Here is a 23,072-nt window from a genome sequence, read left to right as displayed (position 1 = left end):
GGGCCTAAAACAGAGCGTTGGGGTACTCCACTGCATACTTCCCTCCATGTAGATGCAGTTCCATTGAGGACTACATGTTGAGTGCGGCTGGTCACCTTTCTAGCCAAATGAAAATGGCAACATAATTCCTAAACTTTAGAATCTGCCATTATTCATTTATAATATGGATTATATGATAAATTGTGATAATTCCCTTTTCCCTCCACCCAAACCTATTGAACTATTTTATTATAATAGTCTTCATAAACAGAAAAAGATAAAAATACCACCCAGGTTGAAATTTTGCATAAAATCACAACAGCTGTTCATACAACTGTTTACTTTGGAATCATCCTTCAAAACAAGGCAAGCAATTTATTATGTATAACATGCTTCTCTAAATAGAGAAAAAATCAAATTCTAAACTCCCTATTTGAATAGGTCACAATAAATTTCACAAGTCTCCATCTTTGTCCCACTAAGACATACTAAGTGGAATAACTCAATATGATGAAGTAATTTCTTATACATATGCAGAGCCAAATATATATAAGCACATCTGATGAGGTACACTATAGAACAGGGCTGTTAAATTCCTGGGCCATGGGCTGGATGCATCACGCGCTGGCCACGCCAGATTTAGCAAAGGGGGAAAAAATCCTGATATTTCACATGATGCCTCCGTGACATGAATTTGACACCATTGCTATAGAAGGATATACAAATGCCCCAAATAAATACTGTGTATTTTAAAAAGTTAATCATCAATGTACACTCCAGAATATATACTTTACAAAATTTAAATAATGTCCGTTTCAGCCCCATACCTACTTCTCTTGATCTGCTATGGGCACTGTAGGAAGGAAAGGTGGCCAAATTCAACCTCTTGGTATTCTCTAAATTTTTTTGAAGTGCCACTCTAGAATAAAGATTCTAGAGGTTTCCTTTCTATAATGTTCAATTCCATCATCTGTGAACTTACACTGGGGCTTATGTGTGCATTCAGTATATAACATAAAATATACTTAGACTGAGCATCCCTATCATTTTTAAATACTGCCTGCATTTTATTTTTCGTGTATTTCTGATTATTATTAATAAACTTCCCCTCCCAGAGATTTTTAAGAAACAGAAGTGAATTGCAGTCTAAAAGGTTTATACTATAACACGTTATTCTTTAATTGCCTCCAATACTATTACATTGAGTGTGAGATACGCTATTTAAATCATACATGAGCAAGCATATTTTAAAATCATCTTTCATCCTGGCTAATTAGCTTCAACAAAATAGTTGCTTTTTATATAAAAATATATGTAGTTTGTTTTTGTAGATTTTCACGGGTGTAGGTATGCTGGTCTTGTTGTATTCGGGTCTTTTCCCGTGTAAGATTGAGATTGTCTTGGCAACGTTTCGGCAAGGTCCCACTCGCCATCTTCAGGCTGGTGTCACGAAGCCGAAAACACCAGCCTGAAGATGGTGAGTGAGACCTCGCCGAAACGTTGCCAAGACAATCTCAATCTTACACGGGAAAAGACCCGAATACAACAAGACCAGCATATATGTAGTTTGTATGTACATATAGTACATAGATGCATCTCAATCAGTCTTAAAATAACACAAACATCTCTTCTACAACGTCCACCTCTGCCTTATGGACTCTATGTATTTAGACAACTCTCAACTCTTCATTGAATTGCAGGATGTGGGCTGCAGTTAAGGCAGTTTCTGTTACCAACCCCAGGATTATAAATTACTATTGTCCTTTTCGAAATTGAATTTTGGAGTTTCCCCCCTCTAAGCAACCTTGTTATTCAGAAATTAAAGCATGTTTTCTGGTTCTATGGAGAAGGTCCGATCGAAAAACCTAATCAATAGTAATTCTTATAATTTTTTTAAAAAAGCTGTTTTGGTAACGTTTCAAGAAATACAATAATATAGTACAAAACAGCCCGAAGAGCCGCGCATCACACTATACTCATTCATCCGCAATTTGTCCTAACTCTTTCGCCATCGTCTTCAGGAAGTAAAGGCTGCGCAATGGCTTCTGGGAGTTGTAGTGTTCTTCCTGTAACCTGTCCTGTAGATCTCCAATGCAACAGACTAGCGTGGGAACTACTGATAGCTTAGACCGGTGTTTTACGCTAAAATGGTGGCTCCCTTAGTGTTGGTGGTTTTGGTGGCCGTAACGGTTCGGGCCGCTTTATTCCGCTCCAGCCTGGCCGGACTCATCTCTGAAAGGGTGGAGGTGGCGTCTCCTTTAAATGCCTGGAAACGAGGTGAGGCCTACGGAAGGGGACGGGGGTGGGGATTGGTGGTCCTCAAAGGGTATCTCCAGGAGCTTAGACGCCTGGAAGCACTGAGGCTTCGTGGGGCGTCGCTCTTCCCCACCCGCCGCCCCTCGCGAGCCTTGGAGTGGTCGTGACCGAGCGGGGTCTTTACCTTGGGAACGATATGTTGGTGTCAAGGACTCTTTGGCTGCGTTGGCACGATGTATTCTAACCTATTGAGTTCCTGTTTTTCTTAGGACTAAGCCTCGAGCCTTGCGGTCGCAGCCTTGGGTCCAAGGAAGGGTTAAATAGACATAGGGGAGGAAGAAGGAAAGCAGCGGGAATTTGGGGGCGTTTCTTTGCACGGGGCTTTGTTTTTCTAACGGCTTTGTCCAAGAAATTATCTTGCCTTTGTCATTTTAGTCTGAGATGTCAAACGGCTCCAGAATTTCACCAAGACACGCATTCCAAACCAAAAGGTTTGGGTTCATATAACAGGCTAAGCTGCAAGTACATCACACTTTAGATCCAAGCTTCATGAATAGGCTGTCTTCTAGATGCGCTTCTTTTATTTCTACAAGTCAAAGTACCAACACGCTCTTTGACACTTGAGACATCCCAGATCTCTGGGATGCAAAAAGTTAGGACAGTAAGTGATGTCTTTTGCAGTAAAACCGAGATGTAGTCACCTAACAATTTTGTAAGAAACTTATTAACCAAATTGTATAGAAAGTGAATATCTACCCTTGGGTCATACTAATTTGTTCTTGATAATGCCCGGAACTGTGCGCAGTTCAGAGTGATGCAGTTTAATTGAATTTTTAATTTAATTATTTGTCAAGCATGTATAAGATAACAGATATAAGTATAAACATGATTATGAATACAGGAAATGGATACGAATAAGTGGGGACAGTAGGACAGGGACGGTAGGCACATTGGTGCACTTATGCACGCCTGTTACAGACCTCTTAGGAATGAGGTGAGGTCAACAGTAGACAGTCTTAGGTTAAAGTTATGGGGGTTTGGGGATGAAACCACAGAGTCAGGTAGTGCATTCCAGGCATTGACCACTCTGTTGCTGGAGTCGTATTTTCCGTAATCAAGTTTGGAGCAGTTTACCTTGAGTTTGTATCTTAAGTTTGTATATTAAGAAGGATGTAGATAACAAGAACTTATTTTCTATTTTCCAGTGGTTGAAGGACTAGCCCTACTTGATTTGGGTGTATCTCCGTATTCTGGAGATATTTTTCATGAAGTAAGTATATACAGTTTTTGCTGTGAACTGCTTTGATATTGTTACTCCCATATAACATGCTTTTTATATAGAAGATGAGAATATAATGTGAAAGAATCTATGGGGTTTAATAGAGTTATATTATTTTCTCACTTGAGCTCCTGAGTGCATAGGTGGACACACAAATGCAATTCACGGGAATGCTTATTTTTAAATTTTTTGATAATAGAAATAACTCAAAACTGGCATCTCAATTTGTTGAAGTCTATTATTTCCTGCTTTGGGAATATTTTTACAAAATGAAAAAGATATATAGAATAGTTAAAATGAAATAAATAGATATAATTCTACAGTGCAGGTGGTGATTACAGGAAGTAAAATATCTTGTGTTCTTGGCATAAGGAGAAAAGGAACAGGTCTTTTTTCCCTCAGAAACTGGCTTATCACATGTATAATTAATAAAGTATTTTTAAAATACCAAATTTTATCCTTACAGTGTCACATCAGTAGCAAAAAGATTCATAGATATTTTGTCAGAGTGTTTTAGGAAACTTAAATGGAGGGTTATTGTTTATGCCACCCGATAGCGCTTGTGGCGCAGTGGTTAAGTGCGGTATTGCAGGCAAACTGCCTAGCCAGGAGTTTGATCCTGATAGGACTCAAAGTTGACTCAGCCTTCCATTCTTCTGAGGTCAGTAAAATCAGGACCCAGATTGTTGGGCGCAATATGCAAAATAATGCCTCTACATTATAAACTTCCCAGAGAGTGCTATAAAGCACTGTGGGGCACCATATAAGCCTAAACGATATTGCTATCGCTATGCATAAAGGAAAAGTGAAATTAATATGACATCTAAAGTATTTTGCTTGGAAGGGAAGAGTCATCCTCCAGGTCCATTTATCATAAAAACCCACTAGCTGTAATAGCACCGCTGTTAAAATAATAACATTGTATAAAAGTAATGAGACTGAAATGATCAAAACTAAAAATATAAACAATCCTAATTTGCGGACATGCATATAATTTTTGTATGCCATAGTACAAACTAAGTTCACACCCTTAAATAGCAAATTCTAGGTTGCGACTACTTTGTGACTATGTTTGACCACAATTGAGCCCAAATATTTCATTGCTAAACAAGGCAGTTGTTAAGTGGGTTTTGCCCCATTTTACAAGGTTTTCTTTTTGCCACAGTTGTTAAATGAATCCCTGCAATTGTTAAGTAATCATACAGTCATTAAGCAAATCTAACTTCCCCTGTTGACTTTGCTTGTTGAAAGCTGGCTAGGAAGGTTACAGATGATGATCCCATGTTCCTGAGGCAGTGCAACTGTCATATATACATGCCAGTTGCAAGCTGAATTTTGATCATGCAGCCAACGGGATAATGCAATGGTTGTAAGTGTGAAAACAGATCATAGGTTACTTTTTTCAGTGCTGTTGTAACTTCAAACGGTCACTAAATGAATGGTTGTAAGTCGTGGACTACCTGTCCGACTTCAGTATTTTTTCTGTCACATCAGTCTTAGACTTGTACAGTGAATTACTTTTGCATTAATGATTTTGGGTATTCTCTGTAAAAACCATTCTTAGAGGACACTAGATAGCTGTCATTTCCACAATTAATAAATAAATAAGCTTTGATCTAAAGACAAGTTGTCTAAAATAATTGTTTCTTTTTTTTCTTCCTAGACACCGTTTATAATATACCTCTTTCATTTCCTGATTGATTATGCTGAACTAGTGTTTATGGTATGTAATTTTCAACCATCATATAATTGGCTCTTTTTTCAGAATTTATTCTTTGATTTCTTCTGCACACAGAACACATTTTTAAAGTTACAATATACACTTTTTTAAAGACCTAAATCTGGCGGAAAGTCTGAGCACAATTAATAAGTAAACGTAATTCATTGAACTCATTAGGAACTTATGGAACTTAGTAGGATTTTTGGAAAAAAACATGTTTAGGATAATATTGATATTTTATGTGTATTTTTAAAACAAACATATATGGAAAAAATGATTGGCATAACGTGTACAGCACCATTGTTCATCTTCGTGATCTCTTTGAGTACCTTTCTATATTTCCAGAAATTTTCGATAGAACCCCACATCTGGAGTGCAAAAATCTGGATGACAGACATCTAGCAACACAGAGATATAGGCAGAATTTTTTGTCTCTGTTTGCTGCCCTGTTATGGTTGTCCAGACCTGTAGCTTTATACTTTTGCTTTTATCTAGTGATTGACCAGATGTTTGCAGCCCAGATCTGTTAACTCTAATTTCATTCAGGGTAAGCTGTCCTACTGCTGAATAATTATCCAAGGCATTGGAAATTATTTTAGAAACTCTGGTATACTGTAATTTCTTAACATTTACTGCAAAACTTCTTCCAAAAATATTTTTGGATAATATTGAATATCCCAGAGTACATTAACTAAATAATTTATTGAATCATGTATGTAAAAAAAGTTTCACAGTTGTTTATATTGAGATCAGGACATCTCAAAGTTTATATACATAATTATCCATTCATAACTATCTAAGATAGAAATCACTTAGCCATAGGGATGTGTACAAAAAAAATCCATTGCTGGCAAGTTGAAAATACTGTAAATCCACTACCAGCAATACTTTCTGAACAAAGGAATTTTGATGTCTAATAAAAATGAGACAGTTCCTTGATGAAATTAATTCTACCCATAACTTCCCTGCTCTAACCTACATAGCCAGAGCAATGTCTAATTACAGTATAGTAATATGAACTAATTTGTTCAGACAGTCCTAATGTTAATTTAGAAAACCTATTTAATCACTAAAAGTACAATTTTACATTAAGAAAATAACCTGTGGTTTGGTATTCTTTTGATTTGTTTTCTGCTCAGTTTATAGATATTTTGACGGCTATAGCCCTTTATTTAGCTGTTCAGGATTACAACAAAGTTTTGGTGAGTAGATAAGTGTCCATTTGTATTTATATTACTTTCAGCGCATTTTCTTCATACTGTTATATCCTTCCCAGCTTCTATTTCAAAATACAGCCATGTTTTTCCCTCCCAATATTTTACATATTGTTCATTTGGGCTGAGACTCCTGGGAGTTGTCTGAAGACATTTGCAGAGTATCCAGCTGAGGAAGGCTGGTCTTCTCAGACACCTTGACTTGGAACTGCCTTGCTGTGAGCTGGATTCCATTCAACATGCTCCTTTGAATGATTTCATGTGTCAGTTGTTGGCAGAGCAATCCGGGTTGAACATTTAGCACTTCTAGTTTTCGATTGATTCATGGTATGCCCCAAACCTCAAAATTTTCAACAATTCCCTGAAAGTGAAGAAGGGGAAATGCTGTTTCAGGGGGTAGGAATAGCAACATAAAGACCCTTCCTCCATGGCAATGATGGGGCTGATGCTAGCCTTGCCAAAACTTATAGGATGGCCAGAATATACACAATTATATTTAAAGGCTAAGGTCCGTGCTTAAATCAAAAACAGGGTATGGACTAGGGTTTTTTGTTTATTTTTGCAGAGAAAAACTAATTTAATGTGTCTTCAAGATCAATGAATTCTTTTTGTGTTCTGGGTCCCATCAGTGCCATGGAGACATGCTTCTTATGTTGCTACTCCAACCCTCTGGAATACCATTCCTCCCTTCACCTTCAGGAAAATGTTAAAATTGTGGGAGCAGGGAGGGGGGGCAGGGGGTTGGCAGATCCTTGGTCATTTGTAAACCCATTTGAATATCCATCTTCAATCTTTCTTTGGTTATTATATCTTATATTTTGTGACATTTCTAAATGTTACTGTACAATGCTCAGAGTCATTGCCAATTAGTTGATGTTACAATTTGGATAACATAAACAATAACGAATTAATGATGAGTATAATCCATGAACGGTCATGAATATGCTTCTTAATAATAGCTGGCTGCTTCCTTTCCCTCAGCTGCATTGTTTGTCTGTGCCCTCTAGTGTTCCCAACTGGAGAAACCAGTTAGGAACACATTATCCATGATCACAAGCAGAGTACACAGTATTACAAGCCAGCAGCTGCTTGAAATACATGTTAGGCAAATGTGTTGAAGATAACTGGCATGAGTAAGTTATCCAGTTATGTGTTGAATATGCTGCATTTTACTACCGTATTTTTTGGAGTATAAGACGCACCGGAGTTTAAGACACATCAAGATTTTGAAGAGGCAAATTAAAAAAAAAGTTTTTGCCTTGTTCAGACCTCCCAAAAACGGCGTGTTTTTTGCGAAAATGGACCCTTTTTTGTCAAAAAAAAGAACATGCATACCGTTTAGGAAGCTTGTAGAGTACTCCTAGGGGCTGGGGGGGGGGGAATTGAGCAAAAAATGGCCCATTTGTCGCTCATTTTTGCCCTCCCCAGCCCCCAGGAGCACTCTGGAAGCCACCTAAAGGCTATGCACAGGCATTTTTGCGAAGAGTTTCGGGAGGCCAAAACTGCTGTATTCAGTGTATAAGATGCACCTAGATTTTACCCTCTTTTTTGAGAGAAAAGGGTGCGTCTTATACTTCAAAAATACGGTATATATTGCATCTTGTCAATAGAAAAGAATCAGGGCGTATGTAACGATAAGTCAAGTTGGTGCAAATATTGAATTTATAAACCTGGATAACAATCCAGGGAGGTAAGTATTTCTTGCAGGAATCATCATAAAAATGGGCAGAATTGCTAAACAAATACATTACTTTTACTTACACACTTTTTCTTTGTATTCAGTTTAAAAAGCAAAAACTGCTAATAGAATTGGATAAATATGCATCTGATGCTGCAGAGCTTATCCGGACTCCTATGGAAATGTACTATGTTCCTCTCAAAGTAGCATTGTTGTAAGTATTGCTTTTCAAAAGAGATTGGAAACTACTGTATTTTTCAGAATATAAGATGCACCGCAGTATAAGATGCACCGGGGTTTTGAAGAGGCAATTTTTTTAAAAAAGTAGGTAGGTAGATAGAGGGATAGAGAGGGAGAGAAAGAAAGAGAAATACAGTAGGGAGGGAGAGAGAGAGGTAGGTAGATAGGTAGGTAGATAAGAGAGAGAGAGAGAGTGAGTGAGAGAGAAATACAGTAGGTAGGTAGGGGGAGAGAGAGAGTGTAGGTAGGTAGGTAGAGGGATAGAGAGAAAGAAATATATAGAGAGAAATACAGTAGGGAGGGAGGGAGAGAGAGAGAGGTAGGTAGATAAAAGAGAGAATGAGAGAGAGAGGGAGAAATACAGTAGGTAGGGAGAGAGTGTGTGTAGGTAGGTAGGGAGAGGGAGAGAGAGAGAGAGAGAGAGAAATACAGTAGATAGGTAGGGAGAGAGAGAGAGTAGGTAGGTAAATAGATGTTTCCAAGTGTATTTATCCATGTGCTGGAGAAGGAAATCACTGACAATCTGCAGCACCTAAGACTTTGTTTCTGCTGGCAAGGCACTTGAACAATGTAATTCTTATCAATCAGTTAAAGAGCTTTCCAAAAGGGAAAAAAAAAGTTTTTACACTCTGCAGACCTCCCAAAAACGGCCCGTTTTTCGGGGGGAGGGGCTTGCAGAGTGCTCCTGGGAGGGATGGGGGGGGGAAACAAAAAAGGCCCATTTTTAATGAAAACGGGCCTGTTTTTTGTCGAAACAATTGCATGCATAGCCTTATGGAGCCTTGTAGAGTGCTGCTGGGACCTGGGGGGGCATAAACGGCCCATTTTTTGCTCATTTCTGCCCTCCCCAGCCCCCAGGAGCTCTCTGAAAACCTCCATAAGGCTATGTACGGCCATTTTGGTGAAGGGGCGGGGCTTCGGGCGGCAAAAATGCTGTATTCGATGTATAAGACGCACCCAGGTTTTCAGCCACTTTTTTGAGGAAAAAAGGTGCATCTTATGCTCGGAAAAATACGGTACTTAGTTGATCTTTGTTATGCAGAAAGCATGGGAACATTTATTTTATTTTTGAAGACACCGTGCCTCTTATTTTGCTTTTTCAGAAGTCTGTGACTTTGAGTGATTGAGGAATGCTTCTTGGCTGAGGATTTGAGATTTGTTTAAATTAGATTTATACCCCAAATAAGAAAACCAGTTTAGTGGAGTGATTATGGCATCAGACTAGAAAATGGGAGATTGTGTTCTACTCCTGTGTTAGGCACAAAGCGAACTCTGTGATTTTGGGCCAGCCATTCACTATCAGCCCTAGAAAAGAGTGGCAAACCACTTCTAAAATCCTGCCAAGGAAACCTTAAGGAGGTGTTTGTTTCTGTTTCTGTTTATTTGGATTTATATGCCGCCCTTCTCCAAAAGGACTCAGGGCGGCGTACAACATTAAAAAACACACATCCCAAAAGTTAAAAAAATTATATACATATCCAAAAAAACAACCGAATTTAAAAGACAATACATTTAAAATAAGTTAAAATTAACAGGCCAGGCCAGCTTGCTGGAAAAGCCAACTTTTTAGGGCGCGTCGGAAGGACCGGAGGTCGGGGATTATGCGAAGCTCCGGGGGCAGCTCATTCCAGAGGGAAGGCACTCCCACAGAGAAGGCTCTCCCCCTGGGGGTCACCAGCCGACACTGCCTGGCCGACGGCACCCTGAGGAGGCCAACTCTGTGTCCAGGCAGTCACCAGGAATCATGATTTGACTCAAAGGCATCAAAAATAAACAAACATAAACCCCCCCGAATGGAGTTGTTTAAACAACCAAATATTTAGGTATACAGTTGCCTGGTGAAAGAGTCAGAATACTTTTATTGCTGAAAACATTATTAGGTAATGATTATTCTTATATCTTATCTGCCAAAGGGGAGAGGGCTCCTTGTGATTGGAATGTGTCAGCTCTTTTGTTATTATGTACATATCCACATGCTATTGCCTTCTGGGAAAGCAAATATTATGTAAAGCATTATAAAAGAGTAAGAAGTGCTAAGCAGATGAAATTAAAGACAGGGAAGAAGAGAAAAAAGAAACCTAGTTACCAACACCATTAAATATACATTTCCATACTTTAAAAACTATTCTTGCTTGTATTATGTCTGCATAATTCTTCATATATTGCATTTGTTCACAGTCCTCACTTTTATCTTTTTGAGGGCCATCACCTCTATCCAACCACAACTTGTTTGTCTTTCATTTCAAGCCACTCACTTTCCTTTCATGTACTGGTTTTGTGATTGAGTGCAGAATCCCAAATGTTTGGCTTGAAGAAAAGACAATTGCAGGGATACATAATTAAGGTCTTTAAAATAAAGAAGGAAGTGGACAAAGTATTTCTCCCTCTCTTAAAATACTAGAATTAGAGTTCATCCATTGAAGTTGACTGGAAAGAAATTTTGGACAAGCAAAAGAGAACTCATCTTCACTCAGTACATAATTGATTTATGGAATATATCACAGATTTGCATAAAGTCATGGAGGACATATCCATTAAGATTAATAAGGGTTATTAATCTTGAGACTCGATGTTACCTATGGATCGAGATAGCATACTTTCAAATACAGTTGCAGAGTAACAAAAATGAAAGAGGAGAATATTTCTATCTATATCAATTCCAGTTGTAAAACCCTCATGAAGCATCTGTTTGACTAATTTGATGAAAAGAAATTGATTTATATATATATATATATAAATGTATGTGAACTTGGATGTCTCTTTTTTTCCAGTTACCTATTGAATCCATACACTGTGTTGTCTTGTGTGGCAAAATCCACCTGTGCCATCAACAATGCTATAATTGCATTCTTCATTTTGGCAACAATAAAAGGTAATGTACTTTACTTTTCATGTAGAAATAGACCCCTTTATACTGCTGTGCATATTGAGCAGCAAATTCTTTCCAAGGTTTTTGATCAACTGAAGATGTTTCTGCTTGATATCAGCAGTTTACACATTTCGTGGAATGTTCTGCACCAAGTTTTATAACATCTGCGTCTCTTCCGTTTTCCTCGGATGTTGTCCAGCTAATTGCAGTCTTGGCATGATGCTGATCTGGAAGAGATAAAACTTGTCTCATGAAGCACATCCTCTGCTGTATCACAATATCCTGTATTCCGATGAGTTACTTTTTTGTAGGATCTCAGCATGTAGGATTGTAGGATCAATGATCATGATAGGCAATGCCAGGATCTTTCAAAGGCAGCCCTAATGGAACACATTTAATCTTTGTGCCACCTGCCAGGTTATCTTCCATGTTTCACTGACATTGAAATTGGCAAAACAATACTTTTGTAAAATTGGAACTTTGTCTCAGTGTTAATAATTGCATGGACCAGACTGGGAACAGCCACTGAAACAACCACCAATGCTTTTTATAAACATACTTTATTTTATTAACGTATTTAATTTTTTCACGTTTCTGTGTAACATTTTTGTGCCTTATATCGGATTAAATCCGAAACAATGATCTGCATCTGCTTTCAATATATTCTTTCACGTCGTGTCTTAAACAATGGAATATTGAGATCTACTTTGCATGCTATTGCATGATAGTTCTGCTACAGCATAAAGATATAGAACTGGGAAAATAGAAAAATAATGCAAACGTCAGCAGAAACACCTGGGCTGCATTGACTTCTAAAATAATTTACTCTCAGAATATGTAATATATGTTAATATACCGTATTTTTAGGAGTATAAGACGCATCTTTTTCCCTCAAAAAAGAGGGTGAAAATCTGGGTGTGCGTCTTGTACACTGAATACAGCATTTTTTTCTCCCCAAACCCCGTCCCTTCACAAAATGGCTGTTCATAGCCTTTAGGAGGCTTCCAGAGTGCTCCTGGGGGCTGGGGAGGGCAGAAATGAGCGAACAACAGGCCGTTTTTTGCTCAATTATGCCCCCCCCCAGCCCCCAGGAGCATGTCCTTTTTTGACAAAAAACCCAGCCCATTTTCACAAAAAATGGGTCATTTTTTGCTCATTTTGGGGGGGACCCCACCCCCCCAGGAGTACTCTACAAGCATCCTAAAGGCTATGCATGCCCTTTTTTTGAAAAAAAAACGGGCCATTTTTGGGAGGTCTGCAGAGTCCAAAAACTTTTTTTTAATTTGCTTCTTCAAAGTCTTGTTGTGTCTTATACTCCGGTGGTTCTTATACTCCGAAAAATACGGTAGTTATACTTGGTGTAACCCTATGTTTGCATGTCGGACATGTACACTTAGATTTCTTTAAAAGTGACACAATTATACTAATGTTTGTAAGGACCACAAGGGAATATTGATTGTACTGCTATTGATGGTTTCCTGACAGAGAAAGGGGAAATACAAATATCATTACAAACCTCTTGGTTTCTGTCATGTCTTGTTTCTAATAGCTAAGCCTAATGAGATTAAGAGTTAGGTCACATCCAGGCACCAAGACCACTTGCTCTTAGTTTAGAGTTAACAATATTAACTTAATTTGTCAGAGCGTTTGCAGCGTGACTACTATTAGGAGGCAACCCAGGAGCAAAACACAGCACATAGAGACTTAGACATTTAACAGTGGTTTCTATATATATACAACATTTAAAGAAATATACGTGATAGCAGATGCTTGATAAGTATTCAATCTTCTTCTTAACTCTACACGGAGAACTGGATACCGGACACAAGGAGAGAGAGAAACGCCCTCTCCTGGCTGCCTTATATAAACACCTTCTAAAATGGTAAAGACTTTTGTGGACCCCTTCATAGTCTTCAACTGGCTATACCAGTGCTGATTCATCTTCATTGCATCAGCCTTACATTTCATCAGCTTTACAGTTGCATCGGCTTTACAGCTGGTGAGCTCTTCAATACCGTAACATAATTGATGAAGGGAACCAGTGCAGCAGATGCCTTTAAAAACTGGATTCCTTTTGGGTCATTTCAGCCTTACAGTTGAGGCACCAACATTTAGACTTTACTGTTCAGTTCAGAAAGCACGACATCTCTACTGAGAATTGCTGCGCCAGCCCACATTTTATATGGATTTGCCATAGATATTAAGTACTGTAAATATAAGAGATTATGTTTTCATGTTCACCTAAAAGCTTCTTGCTATTGGCTATTTATACCCTTTTCTCTTTATTTTGCAGGTAGTGCTTTTCTGAGTGCTATATTTCTGGCATTAGCAACGTATCAGTCTTTGTATCCTCTTACTTTGTTTGCACCAGCCCTTCTCTATTTATTACAGGTATCTTATTCCCTAACACCAAATGAGTCTTTTTAATGTTTTCAGTAAATAAAAAGATTAGCCACCATGAATTGCTAGTCCTGCAGAGGAATAACTATACCTACAGGATTGCTAGTAGGGTGATGGCTAGAATGAGAACGCAAACTGTAAATTGCTTGCAAATCATCTTCATAGGATCAGAGATCTTAACTTGTGACCAAAATCATTGGGGAATTATCTGTGCTGCTGCGAGGTAACTACTGTTCGCAGCTATTTCTCTGAAAACAATTAAATCTAGAAGAACTGCAGCTGGCAGTGGTTCGTTTTCATTTACCTCTCTCCCACTTCTCTGACTAAAGATTTGCAAAGGCTTTGCTGTAATACTGTTCTCTCAACTCCTAATCCAGAGTCAATGCAGAAGATTAGCCTGGTTGATAGTTTCAAAAGTCTTTTAGAGCAAGAAAATCCAAAGGGTTGATCTACCATTTTCTTTTCCCATTAAGCTCAATCATGAAAGCAACCCAGGCTGATACAGGCCATCAGGCCTCAACCAGAGTATATAATTTGCATTACTATAAACCACCAAGAGTCACTTTATAGGGGAGATAGGCGGCATAAAATTTTAATAAATAAAATTATATGCAATTTTGTGAACTGCAACGCTATTATGTAAAAATCATTAAGAAACAAAGAAGAGTGGATCCACGATTATTTCCTACAAGGTATCTTGTACCGTCCCTCCTGCAAAGATGGATTTTCATGTTCTAGATATATCCAGACAGTTTTTTTCAGCTAGATCAATTCCTTCCTATTCAGGAAAGACCACACAATCGTAAACACAATAGCTTCCGATTTCTATATGAGCTTGAGAGTGAATCTTCCCATAGCAATTTTTTTCTTCTAATGTCTACACTTAATATCAGAAATAAATGTGCTAAATTGAAAGAAAGCTTTTTCACGCAGTTTGCTTGCAAGAAGCTACATACAGACATTTCAAAACTATACTTTGTTGTCACTTTTTTCCTTTTCAGCGTCAGTTCATACCAGTGAAAATGAAAAGCAAGGAGTTCTGGTTTTACACCATGCAATATGCGGGACTATATTTGGGAAGTCTGATGGTGATAATTTTCCTCTCATTCTTTGTCCTCAACTCATGGGATTTCATTCCATCTGTTTATGGTTTCATGTAAGTAGATCCTGTTTGTCTGCATTATAACTGGTACCGCCCCAGGCACCTGATGGAATCTGACAGATTCCTGACGGAGCTTGGGCCAATACCTGTAGCCTTGTCCCGCTCCCGTTCCGAGGACCTAGTGACTGCCTGGAATAGGGCGACGACTGGGGCCTTGGACCGGGTTGCGCCTTTGCGACCTCTCCTGCGGCATCGACCCACCCGGGCTCCTTGGTTTACTGAGGAGCTTAGGGTGATGAAGCGCCACAGGAGACGTCTAGAGAGCAGGTGGAGGTCCTCACGCTCCGAATCTGACCGAACACAGGTAAGAGCCTATTTGCGGACTTACCTTGTGGCAATAAGAGCGGCCAAACGTAGATATTGTGCTGCTCTTATTGCGTCCGCGGATAACCGCCCGGCCGCCCTGTTTAGGGTGACCCGCTCCCTTTTATCGCAGGGGGCGCGGGAGACACCCTTACAGGGTAGAGCAGAGGAGTTTGGGGAATATCTTCAGGACAAAATCGATCAGATCCGGAGCGGGTGGACCTCCGTCAGTGGACCAGACGAGCCGCCAACAGCGAGTCTTGAGAGACCATTCTGGGAGGAGTTTGACTCTGTTGCCCCCGAGGATTTGGACAGGTTGCGTGGACGGCTGCGACCCACCACTTGTTTAACGGACCCGTGCCCCTCCTGGCTGGTACTGGCAGCCTGGGAGGTGACACGAGGCTGGCTCCTGGGCCTGGTGAGCGCCTCACTGGGTGAGGGATACTTACCAACCGCCTTGAAAGAGGCGGTGGTGAGACCCTTGCTCAAGGGGCCTTCGCTCGACCCAATGGAGCTAGCTAACTATCGTCCAGTCTCCAACCTCCCCTTCTTGGCGAAGGTTGTTGAGAATGTGGTGGCGCAGCAGTTCCCACGACACCTAGACGAATCCGACTATCTAGACCCACGCCAGTCCGGCTTCCGACCCGGACACAGCACTGAGACAGCCTTGGTCGCGTTGGTTGATGATCTCTGGAGGGCCAGAGATAGGGGTTGCTCCTCTATCCTGGTCCTATTAGACCTCTCGGCGGCTTTTGATACCATCGACCATGGTATCCTATTGCGCCGGTTGGAGGGGATGGGAGTCGGAGGCACCGTTTTGCGGTGGTTCGGCTCCTACCTCTCCGACCGGAAGCAATGTGTGTTGACAGGGGGGCAGAGGTCGTCCCTGAGGCCACTCACTTGTGGGGTGCCGCAGGGGTCGGTCCTCTCGCCTCTCCTGTTCAACGCATATGTGAAGCCGCTGGGTGAGATCATCCGTGGTTTTGGGGTTGAGTACCATCTCTACGCTGATGATACTCAGCTGTATATTTCAACCCCAAACCACCCCAACGAGGCTGTCGAAGTGATGTCCCGGTGTTTGGAAGCCGTCGGGGTCTGGATGGGGGACAACAGACTCAAACTCAACCCCTCCAAGACCGAGTGGCTGTGGTTACCGGCACCTCGGTTCAGCCAGCTGACCCCATCGCTGGCCATAGGGGGCGAACAACTGTCCCCTGTGGAGCGGGCGCGCAATTTGGGCGTCCTCCTTGATGCCCGGCTGTCAATGGAGGACCATGTGGCAGCCGTGGCAAGGGGGGCGTTCCACCAGGTTCGCCTGGTGCGCCAATTGCGCCCCCTACTGGACCGGAGTGCCCTGCGCACGGTCACTCATGCGCTGGTGACGTCTCGCCTGGACTACTGCAATGCCCTCTACATGGGGCTTCCCTTGGGACGCATCCGGAGACTGCAGCTAGTTCAGAACGCAGCCGCGCGGGTTATTATGGGAAGTACACGTTACTCCCACGTAACACCTCTCCTGCGCGAGCTGCACTGGCTACCTGTGGCCTTTCGGGTGCGTTTCAAGGTATTGATCACCATCTTTAAAGCGCTCCATGGCAGAGGACCTAGTTATCTGCAGGATCGCATCCTTCCACATACGTCCCTGCGACCTATCCGCTCACACAGGGAGGGGCTCCTCCTGGTGCCGTCTGCTAGGCAATGCCAGCGGGCGACACCTAGGAGTAGATCCTTCTCTGTGATGGGCCCAACCCTCTGGAATGACCTCCCCCCAGACATTCGAACTACCACCGACCTCCGTTCCTTCCGGCAAAAGTTAAAGACTCACCTGTTTCAATCAGCTGGCCTGGCACTTTCTTAGTTTTACCTCCCAGGGATTTATTTTATTTTAGGGTTTGGGGTTTTAATTGTGATGTTTTTAGGATTAGAATTATTTATTTCTTAGTACAGCCTATCTCCCCTCCAAATGTATCTTAAATGTAGCTTAAATGTATTTAATTTTATGACTGGTTTTATTGTATTGACTGTACACCGCCCCGAGTCCCTTTTTGGGAGAGGGGCGGTCTAAAAATCTAAGAAATAAATAAATAAAATAAATAACCACCTCATATAGGACATAGATCTCTTTCCCAAGTTGTGAGTTCAAAGTATGAAACAAAACAAAACAATTGAATTAAATTGTTAAAACATTTACTCTTGTTCAATGGCTTACTAATTAGACGATTTCTTGCTTCATAATATACCTTTGTTGATCTGAATGACCTGAGAAGTGTTTAATTAGTTCAGTGAAACAGAAGGGTGATTAAGTTATCCTGGCATTCTAAGTGTGGGCTGCATGATTTAAAAAAATCCAGTTTAAATTTTGTGGAATGAGAAAAGCTTTGTTCACAAATGCAACAGTGCATGTAAAAAGCTGCATATAAAAGATGAAATATCTTCATTGGATTTTGAAAAGGTTAGATTAGCACTTGCCAGGATTGTCCCAAAGATGGTTTTCAAAAGGCCACTGGACTTTCTTTTTTTTTCTTTGAAAATGTTTCATTTCTCATCCAAGAAGCGTCTTCAGTTTTTTTCATTTCTTCCAGAATTGAAGAAGCTTCTTAGAGAATAAGTAAAATACTTGAAAACTACCAATTTTCAAAATCCAATGAAGATATTTGGGGCAACTGTGGCCTGGATGAGTGAAAATCTCCATACACACCTGCCAGGGTTATTTTATAGGAAAGTCAGTATAGTGCTGTGCTTTGGACCACGTTGTCTGTTTAGCGTCTTTGAATTTTTTTTGTTTCCAAACACTGACTTTCCCAGAAATGACAGTAAAAAAGAAATATAATTTTCAAATTGCTTTTACTAGTTTTGAATGATAGTTGCTGACATTTGTCTTGCAACTTGTTTCACTCTATGGGAAAAGATCAGCATGATCTTAGATTATATATGACGTACACTTGAGAAATTATTAAATGATAAAGTTCAAATATATTATCTATTTTTATTATGTTCATTTATTCAATTTGTTTCCCCACCCATCTCAACCAAGTGACTCTGTATTATCTATACAATTGTCTTTTGAGTAGAATTACTAAAAATGGATGTTTATTTTCTGCTCTTTTATTATTGAGGGGTTTTAATATATTTTTTTACTAATAAAGACCCAATCCAAAACCCAAAATAAAATTGTTAAAAGAAACAAAACTTGCTGCTGTGAAAAGGCAGGCGATGGTGGACGTCAGTTTCTTGAATAAAAATCAAAAACATTTTCAGATGAATGCTAATACTTTATTTCTGTTGGGTATGATTGGTAAAATATAGTGCATTTTGCAACTGAGAAGAGCAATTATACAGTAGTTGACTAGGCTGGAGAGTCAGGGCTCAGTTACTTCATCCCTCTGGCAATGAATTAGTTCAGAATTCAGTAAGTTTTATTTATTTTTATTTTATGTATTTATTAATATCCCACCTGTTTATTTAAATATCATATTTTTCAGAGTACAAGATGCACCGGAGTATAAAACGCACCAAGATTTTGAAGAGGCAAATTAAAAAAAAAAGTTTTTGCACTCTGCAAACCTTCCCAAAATGGCCCGTTTTTTTGCAAAAATGGCCCGTTTTTTTGCAAAAAGGGCCCATTTTTTGTTAAAAAAAGAGCATGCATAGCCTTTAAGAGGCTTATAGAGTGCTCCTGGGGATTGGGAGGGGGGAAAATTAGCAAAAAATGGCCCATTTCTTGCTCATTTTAGCCTCCCCAGCCCCCAGGAGTTCTCTGAAAGCCTTCTCCAGGCTATGCACGGCCATTTTTGCAAAGGGGGCGGGGTTTCAGGAGGCTAAAGCTGCTGTATTCAGTGTATAAGGCGCACCCAGATTTTCATCCTCTTTTTTGAGGGAAAAAGGTGCGTCTTATACTCCAAAAAGTACAGTAACTCAAAGTGGTACACATACCTTATTCTTTCCCTATTTCCCCCACAACAACACTCCTGTGACCTAAGTTGGACTGAGAGAGAATGAATGGGCCAAGGTCATCCAGTCGGTTTCCATGCATGAGGCGGCACTAGAACTAAGACTTTTGGCTTCTAACCTGGTGCCTTAACTACTAAATCATACTGGATCATTGGAAATCACTGTGACCAGTCATGCTTAGGCTTAATATGTTTCTGGACAATAGACATTCTATAGCATAGTTAAAAAGAAACAAATATATAATCCTTCCTTCCAGCTTTAGGGATGTTTCTTCAGTAAATCACTCTCTTTTGAGCTAACCTATCTCATAGAAATGATTTGGGGGAAGATAGAAGGAGAGAACCTTGCGCCCATTAACTTTTGCTCCTGAAGAAAAGGCTGAATATAACTCTTAACAAACAGAAAGGATCTTAAAAGTATCTTTTTAAAAAAACTGCGTTTATTCTCATGTCTTCATAGTGAACAGAAACACTTCCTGTTTATAGTGTTTTCTGCAACATACTAACCCAGACATCTTTTGAAGTTATTTGTGAACCTGAGTATAATTTTATAGATCTAGATAATTCACTAATGATGATATTATTCTGTCAATTTCAGCCTTTCTGTTCCAGACCTGACACCCAATGTTGGCCTTTTCTGGTACTTCTTTGCTGAAATGTTCGAACACTTCAGTCTCTTCTTTGTGTGTGTTTTTCAAATCAATGTTTTCTTCTACACTATTCCATTGGCTCTAAAATTAAAGTAAGCAGCTTGTTGACATTTATTTATTTATTTGCATAATTGTAACATGCTAGTTTAGGTCAGATTAATTGTTGGTAATATTTGATATTACCTTACTTTAACTAAAAATTAAACTTTCAAGAATTGAGTCAAAATAATTCAGTCAGTTTAGTTTTTCCTATTAAGAATTTACACTTTTATAGGTTACTAGTATTATATAGCGATAGCTATTTTTTCTATTTCCTTTGTCTTACACACACTACAGGTAATCCCTGGCTTATGACCACAATTGAGCACAAAATTTCCATTGCTAAGCACAATAGTTGTTAAGTGTGCTTTCCCCCATTTTATGGTTTTTCTTGCCACAGTTGTTAAGTGAATCACTGCAGTGGTTAAGTTAGTAATAGGGTTGTTAAGTGGATCTGGCTTTCCCATTGATTTTGCTTGTCAGTAGGTGATCACATGACTCTGGGACTGCAGCTGTCGTAAGTACATGCCAGTTGTCAAGCATTTGAATATTGATCATGTGACCATGGGGGGGTGCTGCAATGGTCGTAAATGTGAGCAATGTTCATAAATCACTTTTTTTAGTCCTGTTGTAACTTGGAATGGTCAAGGACTACCTGTAATAGCTATCTTATGAGAGAGAGTGTCTCTTTGGATTAAGTGTTATGGCAGGAGGCTGGGGGAACATTCCCTTGTTGGAAAAACAGTTTCTCCATGGCCGAAGCCACCTAGGAGAGCAATGAAATCTTCATTGAGTATTCCCCGAAACTATTTTGAAAGAGGATGTGGCAGTGCTTTAATATATACAGCAGCGCTTTCATTTCTAAGGCAAATAATGCATTGTTAGTAGAAAAGTTACACAAATTGAGGGTTTGAACTCCTCCAGGCATGAGCTAATACCAAACAATTGGTTTTAATTGACTTTTAATGAAATAATCCAATACTACTCTCCTGCTTGGTAATGTTTCTAAGTTTCTGTTTTGCCTCAGACTAAAATGCCTGCATGCATCATCCGTACATGAAATAAATCAGAAGCTCTAATGGCTTCTATATTTTTAATACTGGGAGAGCAAACTGCACAGTGACACCAATGGATATTGTGCATTAAAGCTACTTAATTGTAATTCAGAATATATAAACCAGAAGAACAGCAGCAACTGAGTAGTCACCCAATTACTTATGGTCTTTTCTTTTCTAGGGAACATCCCATGTTCTTCATGTTTGTTCAGTTGGCCATCATTTCCATCTTTAAGTCCTACCCAACTGTAGGTGATATTGCTCTCTACATGGCCTTCCTCCCTCTCTGGAGCCACCTATATCAGTGTGAGTTCTATATTATTATTCATGTGATAATTGTGCATAATGGTCCTTACCTTGACACTGGGCCAGGAAGAAATATAGAGTATCTAATAAGATATCATAATTTTTCATAAGTGGATCTATCTATTTGGGTTTCAGACTATGCTAAGGAGCTCCAAAATCTGCTTCCAATGGCTGGTTTCTCCAACGGTTTTAATACATTTCTGAGTGAAGCAGATACAGCAGTGGAGTGTTAATTTCATCAATTGGGAAAGTTAAAAAATGTGAATAGTTGGTTCATGAAAACTGAGCAATATTCTCTACTTATTTTTTTCTTCTGATGTATTTATCTGAAACATAAGATTTTTCAGAGAATAGTATGTCACTTTATGGGTTCAGTGCAGAGGTGGTATTCTACTGGTTCGGACCGATTCGCCCAAACCAGTAGCGGAAATCACGGGTGGCCCTGCCCACCCGCCCCGGTTCTACGGCATCCCATTTAGGCCCTTTTTTCACCAAGCGTGCATGCGCGGAAGGCTGAGCGCATGTGCAGAGGTGGCGCGTGTGCTCACATTTGCGAACCAGTAGGGAAGGTAAGTGAATACCACTCCTGGTTCAGTGTACTGTTGAATCACTTTGGGAGTCTTGTTATAAAATATAAAACTAAAAATAAATCAATGAATTATAAAGTACTTTATCAATGTTAAATATATATTTTAATTGCTAAGCATTGACTTAAGTAATGCATCTTAAAAGGGTGGTGGGAGACAGTACTGTATTCTATAAAATACTAGAGTTCAGAACATTTAACATTTTATTTTAGAACAGGAAGAATTCATTCCAGAATTAGCTTTCCACCCAGTACCCACCCATATTGTATTGTGATATCCTTGTATTTTATAGTTCGCACCTGCTTCAATTCAAGAAGTAGAATCTGGGCCTGTGTAGTTGGGAAGTCTACACAAATAAACCTGTCAAAAGTTTTCCTCCCCCAGAGGAACTATGGTTAATTACCAATTCTAAGAAAGGGATGTCTGTAGCAGCTGTCTCTGGATCCACCCTCTAAATTAGTATGTGCCACCCGTTGTAACTAAGATAGGACAAGCCAACAATGCCTCAGTGTATCAATTAACCAGCTTTAATGATGTCTCTGCCTTTTTTGTTGCAGTTTTGCGGAATGTCTTTATACTTTCCTGTGTCCTCATTGTGTGTTCCTTGCTGTTCCCGGTTTTGTGGCATCTCTGGATTTATGCAGGAAGTGCAAACTCCAATTTTTATTATGCAATCACATTGACATTCAATGTAGGGCAGGTTAGTGAAACTAAATATTGCGTTTGAGTTAAGTAGCCCTCACAGACTCTCTTATTCCTAATTTTTGTTTTATATCAGTATTAAGGTACTAGACATTCTAGACATATTTGAAAGTACTATGGTACTAAACATAAAAACATATATCCTTGGGCTCTTGGCTTTCTTTTATATCAAAAAGAAAAAGTACTGCAAATCTTTCCAGAATTAAGAGTGGAGATAATTAGGAATTAAGTTAATAAAGGCTCTATGTAGATCCTTGCATTTTCCAATGATGGGACCAAATTTAATAACTTTGTATGCCTGTGTAACAGTTTTTCTAGGGCAAGTTGTTTAATACAATTTGTTTAGTTAATATCCATCTTTCAAATGTGCTATCACAATATTTGTCAGGGTTATTGAACTGGACTTTTTGGTTCTTTGTTTCCAACTAATGGGCATCAACAGTGATGACCAAGGGTCTGTCTGTGTCCAAGTAATGATCTATATGTTTACACAGAGGCCATAACATATAGATTTATCAGTTGTCCTGCCTGAAATATATAATTACAGCATTTGCATGATTTTGTCATTATATACATGGGGTAATATTGGCAACCTACCGTTTTCTGCAAAAGATGCTGTCTCAAATCCAAATACATTTTATTAGAGTTGTGTGGAAAATGGGAAAGTAAAACACAATGTTCAC

General features: G+C 39.5%; 1 protein-coding gene across 3 annotated transcripts in view; it reads left to right on the top strand.

Moving 5' to 3' along the window:
* The first annotated feature begins 2,025 nt into the window (after positions 1-2,025).
* Positions 2,026-23,072, top strand: part of PIGU (phosphatidylinositol glycan anchor biosynthesis class U) — a 31,083-nt gene continuing 10,036 nt past the window's right edge. The window contains exons 1-11 of one of the 3 annotated variants that reach the window (XM_081948065.1): positions 2,026-2,256; positions 3,441-3,505; positions 5,178-5,237; positions 6,374-6,436; positions 8,231-8,340; positions 11,138-11,238; positions 13,529-13,626; positions 14,637-14,791; positions 19,649-19,792; positions 20,976-21,100; positions 22,245-22,387. In XM_081948065.1, coding sequence (XP_081804191.1) covers positions 2,127-2,256; positions 3,441-3,505; positions 5,178-5,237; positions 6,374-6,436; positions 8,231-8,340; positions 11,138-11,238; positions 13,529-13,626; positions 14,637-14,791; positions 19,649-19,792; positions 20,976-21,100; positions 22,245-22,387 — 1,194 coding nt within the window. In that variant the 5' untranslated portion in view covers positions 2,026-2,126. Of the gene's footprint in view, positions 2,257-2,284; positions 2,471-2,735; positions 2,897-3,440; positions 3,506-5,177; positions 5,238-6,373; positions 6,437-8,230; positions 8,341-11,137; positions 11,239-13,528; positions 13,627-14,636; positions 14,792-19,648; positions 19,793-20,975; positions 21,101-22,244; positions 22,388-23,072 lie in introns of those variants that run through there. The other 2 variants (XM_081948067.1, XM_081948066.1) reach the window with 2 other exon arrangements.

The sequence above is a fragment of the Natrix helvetica genome (assembly GCF_964273705.1).
Source record: "Natrix helvetica genome assembly, chromosome: 3".
NCBI classification, from domain to species: Eukaryota; Metazoa; Chordata; class Lepidosauria; order Squamata; family Natricidae; genus Natrix; species Natrix helvetica.
The sequence above is the reverse complement of the archived record's forward strand: the minus strand, read 5'-3'. Positions and strand labels throughout refer to the sequence as shown.